The 13,358-nt window shown below is 39.8% G+C and overlaps 1 protein-coding gene across 1 annotated transcript in view; it reads left to right on the top strand.

Moving 5' to 3' along the window:
- Positions 1-1,005: 1,005 nt before the first annotated feature.
- LOC103145106 (dedicator of cytokinesis protein 3-like) overlaps positions 1,006-13,358 on the top strand; it is a 44,961-nt gene continuing 32,608 nt past the window's right edge. Inside the window, exons 1-3 of the mRNA XM_007562383.2 lie at positions 1,006-1,759; positions 10,026-10,109; positions 13,285-13,325. Of these exons, the coding sequence (XP_007562445.2) occupies positions 1,723-1,759; positions 10,026-10,109; positions 13,285-13,325 (162 nt within the window). The 5' untranslated portion in view covers positions 1,006-1,722. The remainder of the gene's footprint in view (positions 1,760-10,025; positions 10,110-13,284; positions 13,326-13,358) is intronic.

The following is a 13,358-nucleotide window of genomic DNA, read 5'->3' as shown; positions in this document are numbered from 1 at the left end:
ATTTAGTGTTAGCGTTTAGTCATAAAACTTTCAATTGTGGTTTCATCTTTCTTTCACTTATTTGCTGTGTCATATACTTGGCTTGTGGCAAACTGCAAGCTATCCCTCACAGCTATCTCTCTCAACACTCTCAATACATTGGTACTAAAATGGCATTGGCCTCTCCTTGGCAGATTTGACTCTTACTCTTAATTTTTTTCTTCCCTGAATACCACATGTGATATCAGACACCGATGTTGGATGAGAAGGTCCAGCTTGCAGTCTGTGTTCGGATTTGTCCTGATGGTATTCCTGTCGGTCTGAGGTCAGAATTTTTTGCAGACCTGTCCTTCTCCTGACTAATACCTTTGTACCGTGTGAGCTGTCTGAGCTAGTGTAGCGTCTACTGAAAACTATTAATTTGGTCTGAAAAATCTACTAATGATTTTTTATGATGATGATGATTATTTATTGTTATTTATGGAAGAAGCAACAACATTATTAGTTTTATCTAACATTGTATTTTTTAAGTTGAATTAAGCACATTTTATGCCTTTTGTTACATTTTTGGTTCTAAATGAGATGTAGTCCATCTTTTTTTTTTGCAACACCATAACCTGACATTTTAAAAGTGAAGTGTACATGTTGCACAAACGAAGACATTGAAAAGATATCTAATAATAAATGCTAATCGCTAATATGGATTATTTATTGTAAGTGGCACCTCAAGGATAAATGATGATGATGTTGTGAATAGTTTCGTGTAAAATTCATCCTCACAAATCATTAAACCAAACTTGTCCTTAGAAATGAGTTGCACCCCATCAGTGTGGTGGGGGATGACTGCACTATGACAAAGCATCGCTGCTATATAGTGGCTCTGCTTCTTGGAAATGACTCAACCAGGAGGTGTTTCCCCACATGGTGGTCTGGCCTGATGTGTAACACCGGGAGCTACTTTATGGCCAAGCAGCTGCCAAAGTAACAAGTCCAGTCAGTCACACAAAAGGCAGAATGCCAGCCAGTATCCCTCCCCGCTGGAAGAAAAAGCGGTTTGTGATGGATGGATAGAAGGGGCGCACGGGGAGGAAAAGAGGAGGCGCATACGTTTGCAAAAGCTTTGACACATCAGTGTTGACAAAACAAGTCATGTGACGACCATGAAGATGGCGCAGCTTATGGTATTTTTGCTGTTTTCTCAGTAATTTCCTGCCGCAGCTCTTCAGCTACATCCAATATGTTATAATTACCGAGCGATTAGGCCAATTGTCGCTGCGCGGAAGCCCCCAGCCGAGCAGCAGCCGAGGAGGAAGCGCGAAGAAGCGACGCGAAGAGGCTGCGAGGAGAGCCGAAACCCCTTAATACAGCGGCTGCAGTAACACCTTTTTTTTTTCTTTTTTTTTTTTTGTGGCAAACAGAAAAACGATCACCGTGTGCGTACGTGCGTGTGCGTGCCTGCGTGTCTCTGTGTGTGTCTGTGCGCGTTGCATGAGGTGGACAGGGAGACTGCATCAGACTGGAGACACACGCCGGGACATAATAGAGCAGAGACACTGAGCCTTTCAGCCTTTTCCCCAGCGCATATTCCGCTCGAAACATGTAGTCTGGACAACCACAGGATCAGCCGAGACTATTTCATTTGTAGCTGCTTCTTCTGTTTTTTTTTTTCTTTTTTTCCTAGCAGCATCATCTCACGATAACGACATAATGTGGCTTGTTCTACCAGAGGGGAAATAATCAAATATGTGGATACCAACAGAAGAGGAGAAAATCGGAGTTGGTGAGTTAATGGCACTTTTTCTTCGTCGTTATAGCTCATTAGATAGCTCTGGTTTTCTTTAAAGCTTCCCATATACGTCGCTCCGCCAGTTGTGGCAGAAAGAAGCGCATAATTTGCCCATTCTTATCTCGAACTGACCATGGAGCGCGTTATTTTCCATATTAGTAAGCCAATTACACCCAGTAATAATAATAATAATAATAATAATAATAATAATAATAAACCCACAGCCACTTATAATGGCTGATATACGCGGCAGTGACTGCATTGGAAGGGAAATTGCGTGGGATGATACAGCTTACAGACCCCACCACCTTAAAGATGCCGTCGCAGGCTGAAGGCAGCTTCAGGTGGGGCTCCACTCCTGTTTATTAGATTTTGTGATTTTGCAGTAAAAAAAAAAAAAAAAAAAAAAGAAAAGAAAGAAAGAAAGAAAGAAAAAGGCGTGAGCTTGGCATTTCAAACCTCCCCCACCACCACCACCACCTTCTTCTCTCAGACGAGTACAGTAGCGATGTGGAGGACGAGAGACGCGATTCGTGTTGAAACCACAAGGGGGCATCGTGACTGCGTCCCTCCAACAGGTGTAGGCAGGAGTGATGCTGGAGTCTACCTGTGGACTGAAGAAAAAAAAAAAAAAAAAAAAAAAAAAAAGCTGCTCTTTTCTGCTACTGCGGCTGCTGCGACATTGTTTTACAATCAACACGCACCAGGAAATGGATCTATAGGAGAACATGTATTCCTATAGATGAGCTGCTGGGCCTCACGTTTAAAAGGAAGATCTTAAATCCACCTATTTATAACTGACGATGCCTCCGTGTCTTTATAAATCGTCTGCTCGGCCTCGCTATCGCAGCAAAGCTGTGCAGAGCGTGTGATTACACTATAGAGGGTTTTCATTAGGAGAATGAGTCATGTCCAGATGCTCCACAGCTTGTTAGGGCTACTCACGCTGGCTCACACATGATACTCCCCCTTACATGCACACGCCCACGTATGAGCACTTTTTTATTTTTTTATTTTTTTTTATTTTCTTTTGGAGGCATCGCATTCGTCATGGGCGCTTTATAAAGAGCCTCCAAACACCACATAGAGTCGCCACTCCCGATCCTCCGTGTCATTTTATGTGTTCGTCCATCTGCCGCTGAGGCACTGCGGCTCATTTTCCCGAACGAAGATATATATTTACGTGGGCTTTATTGAAGCAAAAGACGGCAGCAGTGCGTGTTTGTGTCAACGTGTGGGGAGGGAAGCAACAGTTCGGCGCAGCCTCCGCATCAGTCTGCGCGGAGTGACCTGGCGCTCTCCGCGGTGCCGAAACCGTGGACGGAGATGACGCTGTCCGCGGTGCCGAAATGCGGGGAAGTGAAGCGAAGCCCGCCACGCAGAGAAGTACACACTGTACTTTGCTAAAGGCAGCACGAATCACCACCGAATTCCCCTCCTCTGCTCGGGTAACATGCGTGACACACGAGGATCAATATTTTCCCAGTACCACTGCAGAAGACAGCCCACACAGGTGGATGGGCAGCATGCGCCGGCACCGTCACCGGCCTGCTATCAGTTCCCTCTCCCACCTCACCTCTGATATCACTGGCACCATTCTGCACACCTCCACAGCTTATTTTGCTGATTTTGTCATTGCCTGTTTGTTGCCTTTCACACAAAACGCCCAGCACGGATAACCAACAGAGCCTTGGTTCAGTCAGCGGCCTTGCTAAAAAAAAAAATCCTTGTTCTCCTACTTTTTCCAGTATAGTCCCGCTTCTGAGTAAAAGAATCTACACTACGCTTTTGATTCTTCTCAGTTCATGGCGAAACATTTGACCAGGGGTCTGCAACCTGCTGCTCCAGACCCACATGTGGGTGTTTGGCTCTTCTTCTGTGGTTCTTCCAAATCCAAAAAGGACATGCTTTTGATTTTGGACGTTTTTGATTTAGGAGGGTTTTTATTTTTATTTTATTTTTTAATTTCCGTAAGTTCTTATGCAAAATCTGCATACTATATCCACAACAGGCTTTTAAAACCAACTAGCTTCAAACTATGCTACCTGTCTTTCTTCAGTTTCCACATTTCTAGAAATGGTTCACTTCATTGTACAAAGTTGTTCTCTTTTCCTCTTGTTTTAGACAATTTATTTTGTTCTAAAATCTAAAAGTAGAGATGGATTTTAGTACAATTTTCATAGTAAAACATTTGATTCTGTACATATTTATAAAATAGTTTTTTTTGCAGCTCTCGGCAAGTTTTATTTTTTGTAGCAGTGGGGATAAAAGTGGCTCTTTGAATGTAAAAGGTTGCTGACCCCTGGGATAGACTATCATCATCTTCACTTCATCTCATGGTTTGTGTTTTTATCTATCTGTTTCGCACTGATGAGACATAACATTTTGACCACTGACAGGTGAAGTGAGCAACACACTTCATCTTTTCATCGTGACACCGGTTAGTGGGTGAGATATTCCAGGCACACCTTAAGATTTTTTTTTTCCCTGCTTTTGCTTATTTGCTACATTAAGACAACAATAACCCGATGAATTACATAAAGTATCCGTGACAACCTGGAACGTTAAAATAAATAAATAAATAAAAACATAACTGCGCAACACTCTTGATGGAATCAACCACAACAAGCACTAGAGATAACAGGCAACGACTCTTTTGTATCGTAGTGGAGAAATTTTGACCCTCTGACTTTCTTGAGCATTGAGGTTTCATAGCTGCTCACCAGTCAGAGTGGAGGTGGAACGCCCTAATAGCTGTGGCCTCTTTCAAAAGAACAACGATGCAAAGCAAACTTGGTTAAGAAACGATTTGAGGAGCATGAAGTGAATTTCAGGTTTTGACTTGAGCTCCAAATTCCCCAGATCTCAATCCAATTGCGCCTCTACGGGATTCCTGGATAGAAGATCTAATCTATCTACTGTTACCTCACAATTTACAGGACTTAAAGGATCTTCTCCAAATATCTTGTTGCCAGACGCCACAGCGCACAGATGCCAGAGACTCCAGTGGAGCCCAGGCCTTGACACCACAGGGCTGCTTTGGCAGCTAAAATTGACACCCCATTAGTCAAGCGTTCATACTGTTATTCTTCATCCTTATGTTATTCATTTTAAAATTCAAATTCTTTGCCTCAACTGGGGTGGTTCAGTTTTTGATTCTGAACCACCTGTAAGCATCAACATTTCTTCCAGCTTGCATTAGATAAATAGTCGTCTTTAATTCAGCGGCCTCCCACATGAGAGACTGAAATGAATCAGATGACTCTGGCTTCTGCCACACAGATATCACTTGAGCAGCGTCATCACAAGCAATGCGGTCGATGCGGCATTTTATGAAATTAGCGAATCACAATAATGCCATTCTTGCACAAACTACGACACTGAAATACAAACTGTAGGTGCTGCTGAATATTTTTTCTTCTTAGAATTTGAAAAGAAAAAAAATAATCTTGCATTTTCTTCCACAACTTGTCAGTATTAATTGGCAGAGTCCTTTAGGTCAAAACCTCATATTTTTAACCATGTTGCAAATGTCACAAACAAAATGTATTAAAGACATGCAGCTCTGAGGGGACAGCAATGTGACAAGCATATAAAGATTTGATAGTTTATAATGTTGTGCTGGACTTAATAAATTGACCAAGATTGAATCAAGGTTAATGGATACATTTCTGACAACTTTTAATTGTGAAATTTCAAGAAAATAGTACTCAGTACTCTGACAGCAGTTTTTTTTAAAATTATTATTCACTTTGGTTTATTCAAAGATAGCTGCAGGTCCTACTTAAATTTCAGACCTGACATTATAGAAAACGAGGTGATTGGAGTGCAACCCCTGTCCCCCCTTTTCTTTTAAACATTTTTGGAAAGGTTTTTTTTTTCTTTTTTTTTTTTTACAAATAAATTTACTGAGAACAAATATTAGTAATCAGTTATACATGTCAGTAAATTTCTGTTCAGCACTGAAAAGATTGACGGGACAAGATTTGCACTGATCAGCTTTTAAAGGTTGAATAAGGACATGAGATTTAAGAAGGAATAATGTTTACCTTCAAATAATATTAAAATATAAAATGAATTCTCTTGGTAAACAAAAACGAGTGTCTCTGTCATGCTTATGTCCTGGGACACCGGACAGTTGTGGATTTTTAATTGTCTAATATGCAAAACGTTAATCAACTTAAAAAGCAAAACAGGAGTTAGTTACATAGATTTAAGAAAAGTTCCTAGAAATGCAAACAGCTGAGCAACTACTAGTTGCTCAGCTTAAAATAATGCTTGCTTATTTTAAGCAAGCAACATTTTAATGCTTGCTTAAAATAATTTAAGCAAGCATTAAATTATTTTCCTCAAATTAAAGATTGGATTTTTGTCTAGACTTTGATTTGAGATTATACCTCTGCAAACAAAGATAAATTAGTTTAAAACTTTTTTACACATCTTTATCAGGGGTGCCAAAGGATTTGTGTTCTTTAGGATGTTTGGTTGTAATTTCTACCAAGATGATTTCAGGAGATTTTTTTTATATTCTAAATGCTAATTTTAAACTTGAAAAGCTGCGCTAAAAATGCTTATATGCTGTGATGACTTTCATTTAATATTTAAGAGAAAAATTGTTTCAAAATGAAATAATTCCTCTTGTTTTGCTCTCGAAAACATCACTTTACAATTATTAGATGCTCTCCAGCTTTTATGTTTAACAGAGAAGGAAAACTTGGATTGACAGATATCTTCTGTCAACCCAATTTTTTTCACGGCCACTGCTATTTTCCAAAATTTAGGGCCAATATTCAGCACCCTGTATTTGGCAGATCATTTTCTTAAAAAAAAAATAAATAAAAAAAGATTTCTTTCCAAGAGTGAAATCTGGGATCAGAATTTTGCCATCTTCTCCTGTCATTAAACATTGCTTAGATGCAGAAATAATCTGACTGAAGCAGTAGCTTCTTCCTCCTTCTCTGCCTCTACAGAGGTCTGGTAGTGGAGATATTTAAGGTGACTTATGTGAATCACACTGGCACATCAGCCCTGTTTGCACACAGTCAAAAAAGAGAGGTTTCTGCATGCAAAGCACTTTATTTTACTGTTTTGTTGCTCTAAGACAGTTTTTTTCATCACTTTTTTTTCCTCCAATATGCACCAGATGGATAAGCAGTGCTGCAAATCTTATTCTAAGCTCCAGCTTCAGTGACAATAAAGACAGCAAATTTTGTGCTACTTCCAACTGGAACTTGCATAAAAAAAAAAAAATAAATAAAAATAAAAAATTGGTGCCTTGCACTTTTGCTTTCTCCTACATGGGAGCAGCAATAAAGTCATACTCATAGTTAGATGTTTTTAACAAATCAAAATTTATTTATATATCACCTAATGACGCCTCACATCGACCAAAGTGCTTTGCAAAAATAAAAATAAAAACTACAAAACACTATGAAACAGAAATAGTGCTAAATAAAAGTAAAAAAAAATGCAACCATGTTAAAAGAAGGGAAGGAAATACAAATATACTAAAAGTTAAACAACAAAAACATTTTAAATAAATGGGTCTTAATGTTGGCTTTAAACCAAACAAATCAGGGGTGGCCTGCAGCCTATTCCAGGCTGTTGGACCAGCAACAAAATAAGACCGCTCCCCCCCCCAACCTAGACTGAAGCAGTTCCAGCATATAGTGACTGGCCTCTACAGTAAACCTTTTGCTGCTGCTGGTGCGAGGCCACCGAGGGCTGTACAGGCAAACAGCAACAGCCTAAACCGTAAACAGGGAACCTAGACATCCTCCCTCCCTAGCAACATCCAGTTCATCCTGAGGCTTCCCAAGTGCTTCCTAGACCAGACATGATATATCAGCCCTTCAGCAAGTTCTGGGTCTTCCCCGGCATCTGCACCCAGTGGGACCTTCTAAGGGAAGCGGCTTTAAGAGGCTTCCTGATCAGATTTACATTTAGATGGTTACAGTAAATCAGTGCAGATGTTCGCATACTTACCCCTGTTGATGGAGAGCCAGCCAGTGCCTTGCAAATGTTTTCATATTCCATAAGCCCAAAAAACAAAACAAAACAAAAAACAAAACAACAAAAAAAACCTGAAACATTTAGAGTTAATTTGTATTCAGTTTTTCTTTATCCTGATTAATAAATAAAAACTAAACCTAGCAACTGCTAATTATTTATTTAATAGAGGCTACCTATGAGTAAGTAGTGAACAAATACCTCATAAAGAGCAAGACACATCACAGACAGGTCAAGTATAAAGTGGTAGACAGGTTGAAAGCAGAGTTTAGTTTGCACTGTTCCATCCATCACCTGAAAACATTAATATATCTACAAACCTACCGAGAGTTCAGCTAAGTACACCATACTGTCAGTGGAACATGGTGCTGGCAGCATCATGCTGTGGGGTTATCAGAGACAGAGAAGCTGGACTGCAGTCAGAGTTACGACGGACTGGTTTAGATTAAAACACATTCATGTGTTTGAATGGCCTAGTCGAAGTCCAGACCTGCATCCATCTGAGAACCTGTGGAAAGACCCATAACTTTCAAACTACAACATGACTACTATTCCCACTGTCACCACAGTTTTTCATCCACCTCTCTGTCCATCCATTATCTTCTGCTTATAAAACAAAACAAAACAAAACAAAACAGAAAACTCCATGGATATTAATACTTTGCATGACAACATTTCGTGATGGCCACTGAGGGAGCAGTTGAGCGCAGGAGGTTCCTCCTTCTGCTCACTTCAGTCAGTTGCCGGTTACACAACAGTAGCCATCGGATCCCATGTGACCGTCGAATTCAGCTAAATGCAGATACAGTCTGGACTGAAACGCTGTTGCTCGGTAGAAATGTTTGCTTTTGCCAACATTTTTTTTTTTAACTCCATGTCCCATCAGTCCGTCCAACATCCTACGTTCAACATGTTGAAGTCTAATGAAGAAATTTGTTTGGTTTTTGTAAATCTCCACAGGCAAAATTAGCTGTGTGTGTGTGTGTGTGTGTGTGTCTGTGTGCTTGTACACAAATTGAAGTGATGAAAACACGAAGCCCATATGGTGTTTGAAAGCTCTCTTAAATGTCTCATCTTCTCCTGGTGTGACCTGTGCCAGAGAGTGTTCAGATGGTGAGCGCGAAGGTTTGCAGTTCAAATGAAATAAAGGTCACTGAAGAGCAGGGCGCTCAAATAGGAGCTATTCAGTCATGGCTGGAAAAAGGGCTGGTGCAGAACGGAAAAGGTGACAAGAGTCTTCTTGAGGACATTTTTACCTCTCTCCCTTTAACACATGCCCGTCTAAAGTCAGCGTTCGTAAGCTTGCTGATTTGTAAAATGCCCAGATCCCCGCAGCAGTTACAGTGAAGAAAGCCCTCCAGTTTGTGGACGATCTGTTCCCATAGTTACCCGAGCGCAGGAACTGAACACTCGTTTCCCTCCAACAAGCAAACAGAGCCGAGGACAAGCCCCTCCTTTCTCTCCTCCCCCTCACTAAGTCCCCTGGCTAGTTCGTTACCATAATGATTCACACCAAACTCTCCTTTAAGGGCCTCCATTTGTAGGTTTTTTTTTCTTTTTTTTTTTTAAATCATCAGTGGGGCAGCATCCTTGTCAAACACGTCTGTCTTTACTGAGGCTTCTGTGGCGTTTTGTTGCGTAGCTCATGTTTCCCGAGCCGCAGTGCTGCACAGATAAAGGCAGACTCCAGAGGCAGTGCAGTTGTCAAGGCCTTTACTGTAGCATATACCCTCTGAAGAATAATCATGTCATCAGCGTTTGAGTCACAGGATGCTTCTTTGTATGGTCAGAGGCTGCGGGATCCCACAAAAACGAAGGTGTCATGGAGGATTTATGCTAATACCATCCTGTGAATAATCGCCGTTAAGCCTGATAATCTAGCACTTTGTGTGGGCTCTATTCTGGGAGGTAGTTAATTTGACGTAACATTGCTCAAAATCAGGTTGCTTAACAATTAATTACCTCGTAGAGTGGCAGTTTGTTCACCGGGCACTGGCTTCAGTGTGGCGCCGTGTGTGTTTATATTTTTGGATGAATCGGTTTAATAAAAAGCTGCACCGACTGCATTCCTGCAATTAAAAAAATAAAATAAAATCTCTGTGGAGACAAAGTTATTTCTCAGTTAAGCTAAAAAGGAAGATTTAGTCTATTACCAGTAGAGTTACTGATAACGGCTGCACAAAGTTTTCTTACCGGTTTTGTCTGTCCTGTTCAACACCTCCTGACCCCCCCCCTTTTCTACTCTGCACAGTGATCTGCAACTTCCGGTCACCAATATGTCAGGCTCTCGTCCTGGAGCTGGGAGAAACCGTCCAGATTCTGGAGAAGTTTGACGGTAAAAGCACTCAAATATTCAGTGAAAGCATTTGAGTTTATGAGATGATTTAACTCTGACTGTGGGCACTAATAAACAGCTGAGTGAATTATCGTATCCCCCTTGACATTTTTCACGTTCTGTCGTAAGTAAAAACACCACTTAGTTTGTGCTGATGGAACAGCACAAAGTGTAATCACGAAGAAAAAATATACAGGTTTGGCATGCGTTTATATTCAGCCGCCTCTAATTTAACGCCAGTGCAACCAACTGTATTCAGACATTATCTGGTTAGTGAACAGGATCAATCTGTGTGTGATTATAAATATATCCATCCTGCGAAGGCCTCACATGTTCTGTGGAGAGCATTTGTAAACAAAATGTTCTCTTGTGTGCAGTTTGCTACATGCCAGCAAATATGGGGAAAAATGGTGCAAAGGCCAGGTGAGACCAAAACATTATTTAAGGTAGAAAACAAAAATCTGAACGCCACCCTAAACGCACTTTCCCCGCAGTGAAACATGGTGGTTGGCAGCGGCATTATGTTGTGTGGACACAAATCAAAAAGTAGGGAGTCACTCTTTAGATTTTGAATTGCCGAAAACTTTCAAAATGCATCATTTTCCTTCCTCTTCAATAATTATGTGCTGCTTGATATTGGCCCGTCACATAAAATATAAGTTATGAACATATAAAAAACAAAAAAAATTATTAATAGCAATAGCATAATTTCTTCTCACTGCACTTGTTGTTTGATCAGTAGAAGATGTTACCAAAACTGGCCAAGTTGAGAAGTCAAACCAGAAAACAAACTAATACATCCGACAAACACTTACGGATTTGATAGCGCCATAATATTCTATCAATGAACAACGATCAAAACGTTTCTCATCAGAAAACTTTGAGTGTTTGTTTACATAATGGTTGTGGTTTTTGACCAGGTGGTCCAACAGTAACAACGTGTGACAGAATCATAGTGAGGATGTATATCATAGCTGCTGGTTTGTCCATGTCATTACTTGTGAATTGGAGGCCTCAGAAAATAAATCTGACTAAATTGCTAAGCTAACCTTTTTACTTGATGTTTATATATTAAAAGTGTATGCCTCAATATTTACGAGTATTATTTTCATAAGTCTAAGGACCAGCTTTAGTCTGGACAGTTAGACACTGCTTATGTCACATGAATGGGATTATGTGTCAAAATTTTGCACTTGTACCCAGATCAAGTTTACTCTGTGCATTCAACTCAGCTTCCAGGGACTATTCTCAGTTCCTTTCAACCAAATTACTAATACATTTACTTCAGGGTCTAATTTCCAAATAGGATTTTCTTTTAGAAGCTTATCATTTAGCAATAAAAAGATAATGACCTTTATTAAAAATATGTCTTCTTTTGCTTGTTTGGTGTGCTTAGTGCTGGTCCAAATAAGCCAGTTCACTGTAGGTAGTATCACACAAGTCATGATGACTAACCGAAAGTCATTCTCTTTTTGTCCCAACTCTGCCAATGTTTCAAATGATGCACAGAGGTTGCTTCTTCTTCTTCTTCTTTTTTTTTTTTTTACAGTAAACTGGAAGCACTGCTCTCTAGTGATGAGTCACCTTTTGGCAGGAACAGCAATTACATGGAAGAATCAGACACTACTGGGAAAACAGAATCACTTCTTTCAAGGAACAGGACAAAAGACATGCTGGCCCACATAGTGGCCACTCAGATTCATGCATATCAAACCCTTAAAACCTTGTTTAATTAAGTCATTCCTCGGTCAGACACGGACCAGCACAGCTCAACACAGCAGAGTCGGGTTATGGGTTTGACCCAGCTCGAAGAAAAACAACAAAAACATTCTCAAAGAAAATTGCAAAGAAATATAAAGACAATAAAAATAGTCGGTTTATATTGACGTTACATCAATATTTTGGTCAAAGTAAATGTTTGACATAACTAGCACTGTGTTGTGCTTATAGTAGGTAAAATGCTAATGCTAATGAACAAACACATTCTCTATTGTCATCTAAAGTCATTCACACAACTGACTCACATTAACGTTACGCAGCTTTCTGTGGAAAAGATCCACTAAAGTTTCACCAGCTTGTTGGTGGTCATCGTTCAGGATGACCACCTGAGAAGTCGAATGAAACTCCTTTTAATTTCTCCTCCAGCCCAGCAAACTGAGTCACAGCTTTTGACCCAATGTTTCATTAATACACCTTATGTTCCAGCCTCATTTGGATTAAAGAAATTATATAAATGTTAAGCGTATGAGCTAAGGGAATAAGTTTCCAAAACTTGACCACCTTATTTCCGTTAGTTATAAACACAACAAGTTGCAGCTGTTTCATGCATCTGTTTAATTCCACACAAAACTGCAAACTCCAACTTACTACTGTGGTCGAATTATTTTTATGTGTGTAAATAATAGTGCAAAGTTCTTGTAAATTACAATATATGGGTCAAGTAAAAAAAATGCCTTTGAAGACATGTGGAACCTTGAGTCAAGTTCTCTTTGTCAGTCTGGAAGAAAAAATAAAACTACATTTGATGGCACAACTCAAAGCAGACAAATGTTGCAGTATTAAAAAGAACTAATGGAGCAGGCTTAAAAAACCAGGGCTGTCAAGTCTCACACATTTCACACTTTTTACACTCTGTCACTTCTCACATCCATTTTCTCCCACGGTGAAGAACAAATTCACGACCAAAAACATTTTGTGGGATTTAAAAGAAGAGACTGACACTACTTTCTACCCAACAACTGCGAGCCATCCGGCAATGGCAACACATCAACTAAATAGCTCAAAAACAAAGAACAGAAGTCAAAACATTAATAGTCCCACTTTAATGCTGCTGAAATGCTACACAACTAGAATATGAAGACATGCACGCTGATAATGGCTGTGTTTTAGATACGGCAGATTTAAGTGTGAAACTGCAAGAAGCATCCAGAAAGCTATTACATTTAATGAAGCTTTGCTAACAGATGACCTAGCATATGTTAAAGATCTGTCTGTTCTGTCTATGCTTTAAGAAAACTTAGCCGCTTGCAGAAAAAAGTACAATAATATGACCTTTATCTTCCAAGAAATAAACTTTTTCTTTCACTGTGAACAAAAAAAAAAAATCGGAAGAATATTTTCAGTTTCATTTTCCTCTCAACAATCTTGCTTCATGTTTGTCCTGCCTTTTCTCTAGGTTGGTACAGAGGCTTTTCCACCAAGAAGCCATCCATCAAGGTAAACTGCAATCTGTTTTAAATTTCAATTTCA

The sequence above is a fragment of the Poecilia formosa genome, unplaced genomic scaffold, assembly GCF_000485575.1.
Source record: "Poecilia formosa unplaced genomic scaffold, Poecilia_formosa-5.1.2 Scaffold135, whole genome shotgun sequence".
Taxonomy (NCBI): Eukaryota; Metazoa; Chordata; class Actinopteri; order Cyprinodontiformes; family Poeciliidae; genus Poecilia; species Poecilia formosa.
This window is presented reverse-complemented; position numbering and strand designations above follow the sequence as displayed.